Source organism: Eptatretus burgeri, chromosome 13, assembly GCF_056783735.1.
Source record: "Eptatretus burgeri isolate ZD-2024b chromosome 13, Ebu_testis_v1, whole genome shotgun sequence".
Classification (NCBI taxonomy): domain Eukaryota; kingdom Metazoa; phylum Chordata; class Myxini; order Myxiniformes; family Myxinidae; genus Eptatretus; species Eptatretus burgeri.
This window is the reverse complement of record NC_140973.1, coordinates 25,811,004-25,828,747: the sequence shown is the minus strand read 5'-3', so window position 1 is coordinate 25,828,747 and position 17,744 is coordinate 25,811,004. Positions and strand designations below refer to the sequence as shown.

General features: G+C 40.0%; 1 protein-coding gene across 2 annotated transcripts in view; it reads right to left on the bottom strand.

The window, feature by feature from the left end:
- Positions 1-17,744, bottom strand: part of NOAZFP (nucleolar atypical zinc finger) — a 46,156-nt gene that overhangs the window by 21,203 nt on the left and 7,209 nt on the right. For both annotated transcript variants that reach the window (XM_085851775.1, XM_085851776.1), the window contains 3 exons: positions 13,930-13,949; positions 7,651-7,721; positions 3,290-3,369 (listed from right to left, as the gene is read on the bottom strand). In XM_085851775.1, the coding sequence (XP_085707901.1) occupies positions 3,290-3,369; positions 7,651-7,721; positions 13,930-13,949 (171 nt within the window). The remainder of the gene's footprint in view (positions 1-3,289; positions 3,370-7,650; positions 7,722-13,929; positions 13,950-17,744) is intronic.

Below are 17,744 nucleotides of genomic sequence, written 5' to 3'. Positions count from 1 at the left end.
TTCACAGGGCAGCTCATCAGATGACGGGATTGGGGCAAAGCTTTAGGGACCGCCATCCCTTGATGATAGTACGAAAACCACATGGTAAACCTCCAAGGTCAGATTGTGGTGGTTGTGGCGGAGTGGTGCTGCAGTGTCGTCCACCAGATGGCAGTCTCTTCGGATGGGTGCCTTGAATGTCCCATCTTTAAGAGAGGATGATCACTCGTCTCATCTGAACTCAAGCGTTCGAACCTCAGAGAGTACTGCAATACCTATGTTCAGATTTTCATTTTCCTTACAGGTGAATTTGTGCATTGCAGTCCTTCAAGCCTGTCCCTTGGTGTACTGTAGTTGGAGCGGAGGGTAGTGGGCTCTTGACAGGAGTCTGAAGTGAACGCCCGCTGGGTCAGATCAGTTACTTTGAGCGGCTGTACCAGGCTAATCCACCAGCTATCGAGTTGGATGTCAGGGGTGTTACTATCTCTATTGCTGACCCTCCAATCAACTGCGGTCCACCTTCGTATGTGGAAACATAGGCTACGGCGAACCAGTTGAAATGGGGCAAATCTCCTGGGATCTGTGGCATCCATGCTGAACTTCTCAAGGTTGGTGGACATACTGTACTCGTGTCATTGCATGCAGTTTTGTGCTCTCCCTGGACCACAGGCATCATCACAACTGACTGTAAGAGGGGTCTTGTTGGTCCTCTCTGGAAAAGGAAAGGTGATCGCAAGTACTGCAACAACTACCGAGGGGTGAAGCTGCTCTTAGTGCCGGGCAAGGTCTTTGCTCGGATAATTATTGATAAGGTTCACCACCATCTGTTTGAGCACCAGCATCCAGAGCAGTCAGGCTTCACACCAAAGAGGTCAACGATTGACCATATCGTTCCCGAACGCAGACAAGAGTTTCTGCAGCGGCTGCTTGCAGCCTTTGTAGATCTCTGCAAAGCATTAGATTCATTGAATCGGGATGCCCTCTGAAGGATTCTCGGTCTTCGTGGGGTGCCACCAAAACTGATCAATCTGATGTCTGAACTATACTCTGGTACTGACAGTGCAGTGAAATGTGGTGATACAATCTCTGACTTACCTTCAGTTGGTACTGGACTTTGTCAGGGGTGTGTACTGGCCCCCCACACGTTTAAGCACTTGTTTGGACTGGATTCTGGGGAGGAAGTCAGAGAGATCAAGCTGTGGTAAATTGTTTGGGAACGTCAAGATCTTTGACCTTGATTTCGCAGATGATGCAGTCATCTTTGCGGAGACTGGATATCCTTTTGGGGGCCCTCGAGTTGCTGAATGAGGAGTTGGAATCACTGGGATTATGGGTTTCCTGGGTCAAAACTAAGACCAGGCTTCCAGTCACATCTTGGATGCTGCTGTCCTGTCTGTACCTGTTTGTGGTGAAGATGTTGAGGTCACAGAGAGATTCACTTTCCTTGGCAGTGATATTCATGTATCTGCTGGTTGTGAGGCAGAGGTCAATAGACATCTGGGTCAGACCTGGGGAGTCATGGATTCACTGGATCATGGGGTGTGACGCTGCCGGTACCTGTGCAGGACGACGAAAGTCTGAGTCTTCAGGTGCTTGGGGCTTCCTGTCTTGCTCTACAGATGTGAAACTTGGACTCTGACCAGGGATCTGAGATCTGAGATGAGACCTGCATAGTCCGTGAGTGTCAGCTGCGGCTGTATGGACATGTTGCTCGTCTCGAGGAGATGGGGATGGGCCAGGCATCTTCCTGGGGGATGGCCAGACGGAGGTCCCTGGAGTGGACTCCGTGAATGACGTGCTGCTCCGGCACATGCTCCCATACCTAACCAGCATATGTACACAGACCATTTGAGCGGCGAATCAAACACCTGCTGCCATTGCCTGGCAGTTACCACAAGAGCACGGGAAAAATTATTATGTATTATTATCAACACAAATATCTAAAAATCGAATGAACATCTATTTATAGTTGAGTGAAAGTAGATTTGACCGAGGACGCTAAACTTTCAGGGAATCACTGCTCACCTTCAGTCTTTCATTCCTATTTTTTCCTACCTTTGGAATAAACTCCCGCACTCTCTTCAATCCCATTCTTTCCTCCAGGCCTTCAAAACTGCTGTTCACCACCAACTCTTATCTTCCCTCATCGAAAACCTTGATATTTTCTACCCCCGTTAATCCACCCAAGCCCACCTCCTTCAAATTATCTGCTTTCCTTCCTGAAAGTCCTGAAAGTTCCCCGCCCCATCCCTCTCCCTTCCACAGATCTCCGAATGTCCCTGTTCCCCACTGTTTTGTCCTTCCCACTTCCACCCCTCTTGTCTCATGCCACCCTTGTTGTGCGTTGTGTGTTAGCTCTCATACGAGCCTCGACAAGGTATACAAAAAAAAAAAATTTTTTTTTGAACAGAAAAAACGACACGGCTCCACAATTCCCCCAAAAGCGTTTTCATTACAAATTTTGTCTCCAATAATTTCTTAAAAATCCCAATGATTACTTTCAACATTCTGAGATCCTTCAGTGTTGCTCATGATGGTGGAATCAGTATCGGAATCTGAGCTTGACCTGCACTGTTTCTCCATGTAAAGCCGCCGTTTCAATCAATATGGATTCCAGATGTGACGTCACTGGTGAAATTGAAAAAGACACTCTTGGGGTTTTTTGGACACTTTGTAATTGGCAAAAAAAAAAAAATTCAATTTCTTTTTAACCTTCAAATTCGACCATGCATTTGGGATCATTGGCATCTCCCACGATGAGGCTGAGTCTTTGGGCCTCTCACTCTCTCATCGCAGGCTGGTCAGTGGTCTTTCTGTCTTCTACCGTCTCCTCTCCAGCCCCTGCTCTCTCTGCGATTTGTCGCCACATTTCCGCAGGGCGCTCAAGAATGATTCGACTCAATGGTTTTCAGGAAAAAAAAAATTGTGTTTGGGTTCCCCTGTACCCTGTATAGGCCATTCTCAGTGACTGATGGATCACCTGATCTTTGAAGAAAGGAGGTCAGGGTAGTTCTGCTGAACATTGTCTGCTTTCTCATCAAATGATACACAAAAATTCTTGCAAACTGCATGCATTTTGCATCAAAGGCTCACAAATGAGTGACTAAATCTGTTATCTTTTGGCTGGATTATCAGATTCCCAACTTTCTCTACTGTTGCTCAACAGTTCCATGTCAGTGTTTTAAATCTCTCCAGTAGCAATGAATCCTCGAAATACTGTTCTCCAAAGTCAGCTCAATTCAAGACTTTGACATTTAATGATTATTAACAATGATAATAAAATAAAATACTGTACATTATTGCTACATACCACCATGGCCATTCCAGTCGTGTATACACCGGGATGTTTGACCACACAATCTGAAGATCGCTGCATGCATTTTGTCTTGCCTGGAACAAAATAAATGTGCATCCATGACTCCATTGTTGTGCATCATTTGATGAGAAAGCAGACATTACGACTCTATTACCTTCTTGAGATAACCCGAAATCAGACAGTGGCGTCCCACTATAAGGAAGTTATTTTAATGAATGTCCTCATAATGATGGCACTATTGGTGGGGAATACATTTTTAACAAACAAAATACAATTGTACATAACGAAAAGCAAAAAGGAGAATTTGTTTCCCCAAGAGGTTTAAAATCTGTTGAGCCATTGATGATGAATTAAATTAAACAAATTCACGTTAATCACATCAGGAGATATGCAACTGTTTTTGATTTGATGGTTTCAATGGGGGAGGAGGGGTGGGTACCATGGCAATTATGTCATGCTCACCCACTTTTAACTCCAGGAGGGTGACCTTTTTGGAGGTGATTGTGATCTATACCCCATTAGATTATTTACAATGGCCAGTCCACATAGTTCGAGCTTGTTATATGAGGTTCTACTAGATAGCTTAAAAAGGGAATAACGAGCTATGGTGTTAGATATTATGAGTGCATCCAGATCTATTGATGATGTACATGAACTACATCTTACTTTTATAGAATTTGCTTTTTGTTCTTGCTGGAAGATCTCATCCTTGTCTTTCATCTGGACTTTACCCATGCATTTACTGGATGTTAAATAGCCCCACTCAATGTTTTGAATCAGCTGAGAAAACATTTATTCGAGAGAACAAAATTGAGAGTCATTTACAGATCACAAAGAGTCGATGCAATGGAAACTGCAATGTCTGTGGACATTCCAATAATGTCAGGTTAAAACAAAGGAGTGGTGGGGGTAGTTATTAAGTTATGGCCTGAAGGGTTTTGAAGAGGGATGACAGCCTGGCTAAATCTGTTGTAATAGATTGGCTGTCAAGCTTCAGCAGAAATGAGCAACTTATTACAATGGTGGAAAAAAACCCCTCCAAAAATACAGACTTATTGCCCACCTCCACTCTTCTGTTACTCTTTTCTCCTTTAGTTACATCACTCGCTCCAACTCTTCTGGGAGCATTAAGTCAGGTCAGTCTTTTGGGACTACCACTGGTAATGTGTAACCCAGTGCAGCCTGGTTGGGTTGTCAGCGACTAAATCAACACCCATCAATGCCTTTGCTAGTGGGGAGGGTGACTGACACCCTGTCAGGACTGAAAACAACACCTGACTAGGGCTGATAAGCTCCCTTCGGGAGCCAACGGCCATCCAGTACGGAGATGTGTCTCCTAAAAAACACCCAATGGGGGTAGGGAAATTATTTTTTTCTGCCTGACCTAATTAATCCTCCTGCACATTGGTCCTGTGAAGATGTTTCCTTGTTTCAAGAATAAGTGAAGGTTTTGCCAGTTTTTACTCATCTTCTTTTTCTCTGCAACCCTTCACATTTAGTGGCTCAGCCTTGTTTAGGGCACATTTCAATTTTAAAAAAAAAGAAAAAAGCATCACTCGCTCCAACTCCTTTGGCAACATCACCAGCTCAGACTCCTTTGGCAGTACCACAAGACGTACCACAAACTTCACCATCATTGTACATAGTCATTGACCTTGCCCCATGGCTGGGTGCAGTGACAAACTTGTGGGTTTTGTTCACATTGTCACACTCCCTTCCCCTTCAAAATTGTCAAACAGCTACTGGGCAGCATCCAAATGCTCAGCAACAAGCGCATCTTTCACTGCCCTCGATAAATCGCTCAACAAGTGGATCTTTCATTGGCATTGATTCATCAGTGAACAAATGCGTCTTTCATTGCCCTTGATTTGTCACTGAAGAATTGGATCTTTTATTGCCCACAATTTGGCAAAAGTGGATCATTTATCAGCCTTTATCCATCCCTCAACAAGTGGATCGATTGGTCTCGATTCAGCAGCAAAGAAATTGTTCATTGGCTTTGACTTGTCACTCAAGCTTGGTTATTTTATAACAGCGATCCAAAAAGTATTTGGGTGCTTGAAGTCCTTTGCCATTGGGAATTGCTATCCCTGCTGTACATAATAATAAACCCCATTTACTGTGCCACATACCTTTCCTCACTTAATTGTAAATAAATGCTTGTGTAGAAATGTTCCCAGCTCGTTTTCGTCTTTTCATTCATTGGTCCAGCATGGTTCGTATTCTAGCCTAGCCGGGACGTTATTTCTCAACAATCTGTATTCCTAGCCGGTACGTCCTTGGGCAGTTACACTCGACTGCATCTGATCTGGTAAAGTGATCCGGTTTGAACAAGGCATACCGAGGGCATGTCCCCCAGTAATTGGATCACCGGTATTCATTAGATGGAGGACCCTAAGTCACGCTGTGTACTGGAGGACCCTAAATCGCTGTGTACAGATATTTGACACCAATCATGAATAAAAGTTTACTGTTGGCCAGAAACATAAAATGGTGAAAAATTTTAAATGCATTAATTATCAGTGTCCATGATGACCGAAAGGAGAGAATGAATGACAGGAGCAATATCCTTATCAAGGTAATTGAATAGCCAACCGTTCAGTAGGGCAACTGGAAATTGAAACGATAGAGCAGCCAGGGTTGTTGGCCCTGTTAATATTAGTCAAATAACAAAAATGTAACATTATTACCTCTGCCACCGAAGGTGAAGGAGGTTATGTTTTCATCCATTTCTGTCTGTTTGTTTGTGTACAGGATATCTCAAAAAGCTGTGGTCGGATCTGGATGAAATTTTGTGGACAGGTTGGGTGTGTGACAGGGATGAACTGATTAGATTTTGGTGAAGACCTGGATCTGGCTACTGGAATTTTTCAAGTGATTCTTCACCATTGAGAGAGGGGGCCAAAAACTATATATAGTATGATATTTCAAAAATGTATTTGGCCCGATATGTTCTCGTGGATCAGGCATTACGTGGCGGAGGTATGCGCTCCACCGAGTGGGTCTTCTCGTTGGAATAGTGACAATGATGTTTCAAGTTGCAAGTACAAATTCCTATTTGAAAAATAAGCTCTGTAGCAGTCTCCTTCATAAAATTTTGATAAGCAGCAGTGAGATCTTTCTTCACCACAGTCAAGACCAGTGTTGGTAAGTTTTTGGAAAGCTAGTTTACAACAAACAGCATAGATTAGACTGTGGGTGTCACTGAAGAACAGCTTAAATCCTTTCCACCAAAGTTGCATTCCTTCAACTAGTTTTAAACAGGTGATTGTCAAAAACAAAAAACAAACATGTATCAGGTTATAAATTAACAGAAACAGGAGAGACTTTGTGACTTTATCAAATGATTTGATATCATTGTAAAAATGACAAAAATAGAATCGTAATGACAGAACTATAAATTTGGAGACCAAAAGATGAGAGAGAAAAAGAGAGAAAGAGAGAAAGAGAGAAAGAGAGAAAGAGAGAAAGAGAGAAAGAGAGAAAGAGAGAAAGAGAGAAAGAGAGAAAGAGAGAAAGAGAGAAAGAGAGAAAGAGAGAAAGAGAGAAAGAGAGAAAAGAGAAAAAGAAAAAGAGAAAAGAGAAAAAGAGAAAAAGAGAAAAGAGAAAGAAAGAGAAAGAAAGAGAAAGAAAGAGAAAAAGAGAAAAAGAGAAAAAGAGAAAAAGAGAAAAAGAGAAAAAGAGAAAAAGAGAAAAAAGAAAAAGAGAAAAGAGAAAAAGAGAAAAAGAGAAAAAGAGAAAAGGAGAAAAGGAGAAAAGGAGAAAAGGAGAAAAGGAGAAAAGGAGAAAAGGAGAAAAGGAGAAAAGGAGAAAAGGAGAAAAGGAGAAAAGGAGAAAAGGAGAAAAGGAGAAAAGGAGAAAAGGAGAAAAGAGAAAAAGAGAAAAGAGAAAAAGAGAAAAAGAGAAAAAGAGAAAAAGAGAAAAAGAGAAAAAGAGAAAAGAGAAAAAGAGAAAAAGAGAAAAAGAGAAAAGAGAAAAAGAGAAAGGAGAAAAGGAGAAAAGGAGAAAAGAAGAAATGGAGAAAAGGAGAAAAGAAGAAAAGGAAAAAAGGAGAAAAGGAGAAAAAGAGAAAAGAGAAAAAGAGAAAAAGAGAAAAAGAGAAAAAGAGAAAAAGAGAAAAAGAGAAAAAGAAAAAGAGAAAAAGAGAAAAAGAGAAAAAGAGAAAAAGAGAAAAAGAGAAAAAGAGAAAAAGAGAAAAAGAGAAAAAAAGAAAGAGAAAGAGAAAGAGAAAGAGAAACAGAAAGAGAAAGAGAAAGAGAAAGAGAAAGAGAAAGAGAAAGAGAAAGAGAAAGAGAGAGAGAGAGAGAGAGAGAGACCAAGACACCTTAATGATAAGCTGTTGAAGGCAAGCTTACCACAATGTCCACATATTGGCAACTTCTGCAAAGAACTGCAGAAATAGCAAAAGGCTCTGTTCTTCTGACGTCTGAGAAGAGACAAGAAATCAAAAATGTAAAAAAGTAAATGTCCAACTGATAATCTAGTTTTAGAATTACTTTGGAACCAGTGCAGGTGAGGAAAAATGTTTCCAAGTCAAATTGAAGAGTAGAATACTGACAGAAGGTGGCACTTTCTATAAGTTAGCTATTCCTGGTTAAGTTTCCATTCTTAAAGTGCTGGCTATGGCATTCATGTGTAGAGCCAGAAGTATGCCTCCACATATTCACGACATTGCAACTTTTCATGTAAAATAAAATAAAACATCATTATGCAATCTTAACAGAAAAAAGGGGTTTCTTAACCGCTCACTAAAGTGTTCACCCAGTTGGTAAAATAAGCAGAATATCTCACACAACTTAACCAATTGAGAGAACACATTTTAGCAGGTTGGCCTGTTTTAAATAGCTCGCTTGTCCATCTTCCGGTATAACATTTTTCAAAACGAGTTTCAATTCCATGTATAAATTATTACATTTTTCACCTTGAATTTCGGTTCCTTAAAACTGAATCATTTTTAATATCCTAATTTTGTTTCTGTTAAGGAATGTGTTATTATATGCACTTACAAGACTATATTATATATATATATATTTTTTTTAAACCCTTTCTGATTCTAGCACAGACAATATATTGTATGGGTGTTTCTTCAAAGTGCAATTAAAATGCTCAATTACAACAGCTTTCCCCTCATTATAAGTACAGTACTGTATAATTTAATGTTATTGTGTTTAAGAAAGTTCATGAACATTCTGTTATCAAACTCTGTTCTTTCATCTTATTAGGCTTCCTTTTGACTTTGTCAAATACTTATTTAAAAGCATCCATGAGACTGTCACCTGTTATATTCCTTAGCGGCTTGAAAGAATGATCTACACATAGCTAGACCTTAAATCGATGATGACTCAAGTTATTTGTAACCGACATCATTGTAACCATCAAAAGTCAATCAAATCACCTCAGCAAATGTAATGTAATCAACTGCTGAAAAATTTACTTACCTCCTTTTAAACTCTGATTACAGTTTTATTGAAGTCATCAGCTAATTACCCCACACACGCAAAGCGAAAAGTGGAGTGAAGCAATTGGTTCACTTTTTTTCTCTCTGTCCGTGTGTCTAAAAACGAGAGTTTATGATCGAGAAACAACATCCCTCGTTCCGTCTCACTTTGGAATTCACTACTTGTAACGTGCTTCCCATTATCCCAGGATCTACCCAGCTTTAAGAGTAATGTCAATTCCTACTTCTTACATCTTTGAGGTTCATTGCATTTCACCCTACGTCTGCTACTTCCTGTCTTGGACGTTTTTGTTATTTTACCTCTTCTTATTTTGTTGTGTTTTCTCTAACCTCCCTTTAGCCCCTTACTGAGAGCGGCTTTATGCCATGTTTGAGGCGATTTCCGTTAAAAGAAAAATACAGCCTTTAAAATCTTTACTTTATTTAAATTGAGTTATCTTTACTTGAACACTGTAGAACACAAATCAACTTCTTACACTTCCAAAAAACTCCAGTTTTACAGTACTTGGGCATATAAAATAAGGTGGTGTATAAGACACTGCACAATGGTGGTAAACTTCCTGAATTTTTTTTTATGACCTCTGAAATCATTATTTTATTTCAAATGAATTATATACATAAGGTAAGGTGTTCTATGAATTGTGTAGTTGTCTTTTTGTTTGTTCCTCAGTCTTGTGACAAGCAGGTTGAATGACAGTTGGAGCTCAGAGGTCCCCCCCCCCCCCCATAGCATCTTATACGTGGGATTACCTAGCTCCAATTTCAATTTAGCCCCTATTAGTTATTTTTAAATAAACCTATCTGCCCATTTAATACATTGACTGCTGACTACGAGTGTACTCAGTGCTGGGTGCACCAGATTCTGCCACTATGAGTATTCGCTATTGTTTCATGTCGTGTATTGTATCACAATTCTATTGTATAATGTATTGTATTGTATCACGATTCTATTGTAAACAGAATATGCTGACGTGCAAGATAACGCAACAAAGGATCTGCTGGCAGTTCGGTAATAATCATGATCGAATTTGTGCTGTACCATTATATGAGATATTGAAAATCACTCAAGTGCGCAAATATGATATTGACACAAAGCTCACTTCAGCTCAAACAGGACAAAAGAAGAAATGCTTACAATGTGAAAATAAGTGATTGTAACTGAAATAAGCTTGTTTTATGGCAAGTCGGCAGTAAATGTTGGGTTAATGTTGGATTTTGGATCAGGGACAGATTGTAGAGCACTTCCCTATCGGCCTCACGTTGTTCATCCAATTTTTCATGCCATTACCATCATAGCACTTTTCATTCAAATTTCATCAACCCTATTGTTAGGTCTGCTATAGGGAATAGGACTTCCATTTTTATCTAATCTCCCATCTAAGTTTGTTCCCATGTCTGCAGAAAGAATACCCAGGCAAGTGCAATTCCCCAGGAATCACGGTTGTTGCAAATCGACTGACTAATCAAAATCTCCTGAACATCGCCACCTGTTCTATTTTTAACAAATTGATAGCCTACATTATTATATCCACACACCACACAAGTTCCTGTTCTTATGACTTTATTACTCTTTGTTTTAACAAACAAAATATTTTCGGTATCAGTTTTCTTTTTGCAATTAAGACAATACATTTTATGAAAGATAGTTATATTAGTTGGAAATTTTGAAATAATCAGGAGGCTTCCTACAGAAAGGAATTATTTATTTTCATTTCTATATTATACTGTCTTTAACACCAGTCAGTGCTTTCAAACATTTCTTGTCTTTCATCCATTTCACTTTGCTATTGATTACATATTTTAAAACACATTTATCTTTTCTCCAACAAAGTTTCTAACCAAATCTATGACCACATTTGTATCCTTTTCGGTATCTCGCTCTCAAAATTTATTTCCCATTTTTTTCTATCACCCATCTTAAAGAATAATAAATAATATGCGATTTCTCACATTACCAAAATACTCCAATTTATAAAATTAATTACTGGAATTTGCTAGACATTACTAATGATTAGGATTTCAAATTCAATAATCCATCTTTCAAACTCAAATTCACAATTTTCACCATTTTCTTGCTTTTCATTCTCACCTTCCGTAACCTCAAACCTCCTTTTCACTTTCTTCACATTATTCCTATTCCCCTTCATCCTGACTTTCCACACCAGCATCCTGGCTAATCCGTGCACCCTCACTGCTTTCATCCCATTGCATAGGGGCCAACTTTTGTTTCTGTCAGTGGGTACAATTAAATGTATCACAGGGTGAGGGGTGGAGGGAGGGTGCGGATTATATTATATAATTATAGGGAGGGGGGGGTCGTATTGCAGATTTATATAATTAACAATCATGATGATGATTATTAGGTTGAAATACTAACTAGATATCCGTTTTCAATGACTGGACACAGCTTACATCGTCACTTTGCTCCATATTCAGAACTACATTTTTGGTATTCTATTTATTTTATATGCTGGTATTTTCCATGCATACAATTACATCTTCCATCTCATTACAAAAAATGCGAAGCATCTTAAAAATCTCATCCAGCTACAGATTTTATGCACATTCTTTACAAATCCTTTAAACGATCGATTAATAGAATGAAATGATTCCATTTCATCATAACCAAAATCTTTCAGAAGTTAATGTAAGCTCATCTTTAATGAGCTTATTTAGGAGAAAGAAATATGCCATCACCCATTTTGTGAGTTTACCATTCGTCTGTTCAATCAGCATAATGATAAGTACATCTCCAACTAAGATTCATGATATATCAAGGATAGTTAGGAATGAAAACCCCTTTTGAGCAAAATATACTTTGTGCGTTATTCCTCCTTCCGTAATGTCCACCTCCCCAACCCCACCCTCACCCTTGAATACAAATCTAAATGATATTGTACCACCAAATAGATGAACATGACAGATGATATAAATGTATTATTTTTGGCAATTTCACATGAATGCGAAACAAATTGAAATAATTTAAAGAATCCTCCTATAGGCCAAAATAAATCCCCCCCCCCCAAAAACACCATTTTGTGTTTAGCTTCATTAAAAAGTTAAAAATCACTTTGTTAAAGTTTCATCCCAAAATTGAGGTGGAGAAAGAAAAACAGCTATTCTTTCTGAGAGCTCTGTCTACATCACCTAAAAACAGAAGGAATTCCAACACTTTTTGTAGTGCGGTTTGATATAATTTGTGATCCAGGAGTTATGATAAAAATGAGAATTTCTCTATTTTGTTGTGATATTTTCCTTTGATTGAGCAAAATGGTTGATGAGGTAATTATGATTATCGGACTTGTAATTTAGAACATGCACATTTATTATTGTTTTGCTATAAAATGGTTTCGTATTTGCAATATTAGTAAGGAAAGTAAAGAGTAGAGAGATGTGAACCAAGTTGATATACACGGTAAAAACGGACCATGGCACAGAACAACTTGTGATGAAGAGCAGCAGAATGATTGATTGATTGAGATGTCCAGGATTTTTTTGTATACATGGTTGAGGCTCATGGAAGAGCGAGAGCAGACTGGAATGGTACAAAATGGAAAGGGGAAAATGCCAACAGCAGAGTAGAAGTGAGAGTGAGATCAAGGGGAGGGGTTGAAGGCCACATGGGGATGAACAAGCTGCACACAAGTTGAGGAAGGGGAGAGCGGGGATGAAACAGAAAAGGAACAAACCAATTAACAACTAACAAACAAAAATGAGGAAGAGGGGTAAAATCACAATAACTGGGAACATGAAGAGTGATTGTGAATGAGATCATTTTGGAGTAAAAAAAAAAAAAAAAAAAAGAGACCAAGCGTTTGGATGGGGGATGATCTGAGGAAGTGAACAGCTGTTTTGAAGCCTTGGAGGGAAGAATGGGATGGAACAGACTGAGGAAGTTTGTTCCACAAGCAAGACAAAAGAGCAGCAAATGAGTGGAGGTGAGTTTAACAAGAAGAGGGTTACTGGCAGACTGTGTGCACCCTGCAGAAACCTGAGAGGGACAGAGCCAAGAGAGGGCAGAGGTTGCAAGACAAAAAAAAGAGGGGTGGTAGAATACAAAGAGGCCACCAACCTGTCTACAATGCAAAAGTAACAGGCCAAGGCACTCAACTTTGTCACGGGAGATCCCAATGATTTTGAGGGCCTTGCTTTCCACAACATCGAGGAAGGCAAGATGTGAGGCAGGGGCACTAGCTTAAAGGGGAGAGCAATACCCCCATCAAGCTGCAAATGAAGACCTTGTAGGTAATCAAAAGTTCAAAATGGCCAAGCAAAGATGTTGCACGACAGAGGATGCCCAATCGGCAGCTGGCTTTGGAGGCCATCTTGGAAATATGATCTGCCCAAGAAAGACCATTTATTTCAAATGTAATAATGATGGTGAGGTCCAAAAAAAGCTTTCTTGACAAACTCTCAGTAGTTTGTTTAGGAAATACAGTAGATGGAAGAGTTTGCCAGATGGTCCTTTTGGAGAGATATGGTGAGTGTGTGGGATTTGTCGTGATTGAAAGACAGATTGCATGTGTTGGACCAGCTCCTGATTCTATCAAGGATTTTGACTGTTCAATCACACCCTTCCTTTCAGAAGCGGTGCACCACCATTTAATGTCATTTTTGAACAAGTGGTGCACCACCATTTAATGAATTGCCTCACCTCTATGCATTGCCTGGTGTTGGCTTAGTGGTGAGGGTGGTGGCTTGGGAGCCTAGCGTCCTGAGTTCGTGCCCCGTTTGCCACTGAATTAAGACCAGGGGATTGACTCAGCCTGTCATCCTTATGAGGTCAGCAAAATGAGCACCAGTATACTGGTAATAGAGGCACTGCATCAGAGGCATAGCTGCGCCACTAACCAATGATGCAACCAGCAGCCAAAAAAAACAAAGGCAGCACACAATGGGAACTTCTATACATGATCTCAACCACCATTAACCCTAACCAACCAAATCATCTTACTTGAAGGTTACATTTTCCTCCCCTTACCTCTTTTCTTTTGTGTTCATTAATTCCTTTGTTTGTTCTATCCACCTGTGGCCCTTACTGCCCCACTACCAGCAAGTTGCAATTTTCCCTTTGTCACCCCACCCACCCTTCCACGAGCTGAGATTTTGTATCCAAAGAAAAGAAAAGAAAACAAGCTAAGAACAATTAAACACATTGAAAATGTTTTTTTCTCACCTTTGGCATTTTTCACATTCCTAAAAAAGGAAACACAAAACATTAGTCACAAATATAAAATTCAAGAATGAAATTTTCAATGTAGAAAAGTAGACATTATTCCTGCATTTCTCAATTCACGTAATTGGAATTCCAATTATAATTAATTTTATAACTATTACTATGATAACCAGATTTCTTTTTAAAATCCCCGAATCGGATTTTTTTTTCCATTCAGTTCCACAAATTTTAATAATTTTCATGCAGTCCCATAAAATGGAAAATTAACTTGCACTGGTTTCACAATGAATATTATTAAAACCACAAGCTGGCTGTATGTGAATCATTTTGCGTGCACGCCTTTCTATTCTCATTTGGAACACAACCACGATCATAATCCACACACTTTAAAAAAGAAACAAAAACAACAAAACAGGGGGGATATTGTAATTGGCTCTGTCTGTCTGAATTGTCATGCTATGTCCTCATAAGTGGTAATGCAGAAATTCACCAAACTTGGTAGTTGTGATCACCACATGGCACAAGGTGCAAGAGCAGAATCATTTTTAGTTGAGGTCAACCCACCCCACCCCCCCTCCACAATTTTTTTTTGCAAATACAGGCAAATTTTTAAACATTGTTAAATGAAACTTTGTATATGCAATCAACATTAGGGAGACACATGAAATAAGCAGAGTTTTTGGATTTGACCCCTAGTTCATGCCCCCAGGGGGTGGGGATCTAGGGTCACAGGGGATCAAAACGGGGAAAAAAAATTAAGTCAAAATTTGATATTGGGTTATTTCTGGTGGAACATTTTGCCATCTTTCAAGTTTACTTAAGGTGGGAAGCACACACGCAAGAATAACGCACACTGACTTACTAGATTACTAGAGTTTGGAGGTCACATTTTCACCATTTAAAGGAGGCAGAGGTAGTTGTAGTGAACTGGAGAACAATTTGACTGTCAGTGTGAAATTTTCTGTTTGTGATCATGTGATATTTGCCATTTTACTCGCATTTACAATATGACCATCAGTGACTTGATACATTTTAGTGTTAGTATGCAAAATGCAGGAGATGAGATGTTAAAAAAAATATATTTTGGCGAGTTGCACGTCACTGTATTCCCAACAAGTTTCACATTGCTGCCTTTGGCACTCACATTACTTTACCCATTTGCAGACTTTAGGGGTTTCATTCAATTTATTATTCCTGAATGCAAACCTCCAAACTGGTAATTAGCAGGGCAAAGACAATGTGTTCATGTGGCAGACGACGCTTGTTACTAACAGGTCGTACAGCAAATGCAATAATAGGATCTGATCTGTGCCCTGCTGCCTTGTCAAGTTAGGAGGTTCGATCTGCATATATTAACGAGCTTAGGATGGTCACGAATAAACGACTTGGCAATATGTCACCTAGACGAGCCAATAACAAGGGTGAAATCTGAATCGGCTGCTCCGCTTTCGTTTATTCGTGACGATAAACGGATCAATCTGTCTTCAAAGACTTAAGTGCCACACAGATGCCATCCTAATTTGGAGGTGATGCATCGGTATAATTTATGTACATGACACCAGTATCACGTCACATCTAGGGTCAGTGTGCTCCTTTCATTTAATTCAATATTTACTGGAGAGGTATGGGCCTTCACCGAGGAGAGAAAACACTCAAATATCACGGGTTCTAATATCGACCAATCGCAGGCAACCTATTGTTCTGATTTAGTTATCGTGGTATTTCATTTCAGCCAACCATGGTTTTTGAGCTAAGATGAGTCACTGTTAGTGTCTGCGCTTACGATTACCTCCCATGAGCCTTTTGTTGGTTCTCATGCACCGTTAATGCTCGTAATCAAACCAGCATACGAGACCGAATGCAAGTTTAATAATGAATAGTCATTGAACAGTAAATGACATACAGAGATCTGTAATACTAGATCTACAAGATCCAGTAAACACACAACAGTTAATAATGGCATCCAAACGTAAAACGATGGACAAAATTAATCGTGCCAAAAGGCAGAGAAAGGAGATGACATTGTGTGAAAAAAAAATCGAGTTGTTCGATACATCGGCAAGAAGTGAAAGTGCGGCATCCTTGGGCCACCATTAAGGGATCAATGAATCAACTGTGTGTAAATGTGAGTCAAATATTTGTGCAAGGTGTCCTGCCAGCAAAACGCAAAAGACTCATTCCAGTCCCGTAATCCTCATATTGAAAGGATGGAAAAAACGCTTAATGTTTGGATCGAGGACCAAACAGAAAAAAAATTGCCTTGGAGTGGACCGGTGTACGGGAGAACTCACTGTGGATTTACTCGGACATTAAGTGGACTGGTGTACGGGAGAAACTGTTGCAGATTTACCGTTTTCACAAGGCACCCAGGGACGAAGGCTCCAGTTCAACCATGGCTCATGGAACTAATCGGGGCGAAAAGATTTATGTCAGAGCAGGTTTTTAACGCCAAAGAGACGGGATTATTTTGGAAGAGGATGCCATCTCATACCTTCTTGTCCAAGCAGGGAAGATCTGCTCTGGATCAAGGTGGCTAAGGATCGTTTTACCCTTCTTCTATGTGGCAATGCAGCAGGCGACTTCGTTGTGCTCCCGATGATCAAACGGCCATCGCAAGTTCTACATCCCTTAACCACCTCATTGTTTTGTAATAAATTAAAAAAGTAAAACTCATGTGCTTTTGTTCAATTTACACTATTTAAATGTTTATTTCAATAACATGATATACATTTAAATGTATATTTCATTTGTAATGTGTTTATTTCTGGCTGCCATCGAATTTCGTCGACATTTCTGGAGTCCAGAAACCAATCCCCCCCCTTTCCCATTGGCCCTTGGGCTTCAACGATCGCAGTTTTAACTATCGTGGCATTTTCCAAGAACCTAACCCCCACAATATTTGAGGGTTTACTGTCCTGTAATACTACAGCGTATATGACTTTTTTTTGTGAGAAAATTGGGGAAAGAAGACAGAGAATATAGATATATACATTGTCATGTCCAGTGGGTTTAACCCCTACCTGGACGGATGGCCAAACTTCTCCCTTTGAGGCCTACAGCCGAGGCTCTCGGAGATTAATGGGCATGCGTGGGAAAACAGTTAAGCACTGCACCAGAACTGCACAAATACATGAACACAAGCAAATCAAATTAACTAAATAATAATTTAATAACTAATCAAATATGTACAATGACAATAACTCAAATTATAATACTGAAAGGAAAACGTGAGGTAAACTAAGTCCAATTCTAATTGAGGTGCCTTCACGCAGACAAGGGGAAAATGAACCAAAGAAAAATCCCTCCTTTGTCCCAGCACTTAGCTGTGTGCCAGAGATGGTCTTGAGGGAGCTTTGAGTCGAGGTGCTTCGTAGAGGCACCCAACAAAATGGCACCAAGTCACTTCTCTCGCAGCGAGACAAACATACGTCAGGCAATTCGTGTGCGGAATTCAACACCAAGGCTCGGAGACCCCGTGCAGCTGCTTCGTGCGTCAATCGTCCTCACCGACCGGCTATTTGACATACACGAGGCTCGGGGACAATTCCTCATGACCCAACCAAGAGCCAAAGGCCAGTCTTGCTTCACCACGCGAGCCAAATCGCCTCAACACGAATACAAGAATCATGCCTTCGTCTTCATGCGTCGAAGGAAAGCCAGCCGAAAAGCCCTGTTCTTACAGGCCATCTTGTAGCTATGTTCTTTTTCAACCGCGTGTGCCCCTCACTCCACACTTGTGCGTTCCTCCTCTATTGTACAGAGAGGCAAGACACCGAGCATGGTACTTAGCCTCTTGGGCAATGAGATCTTCAACA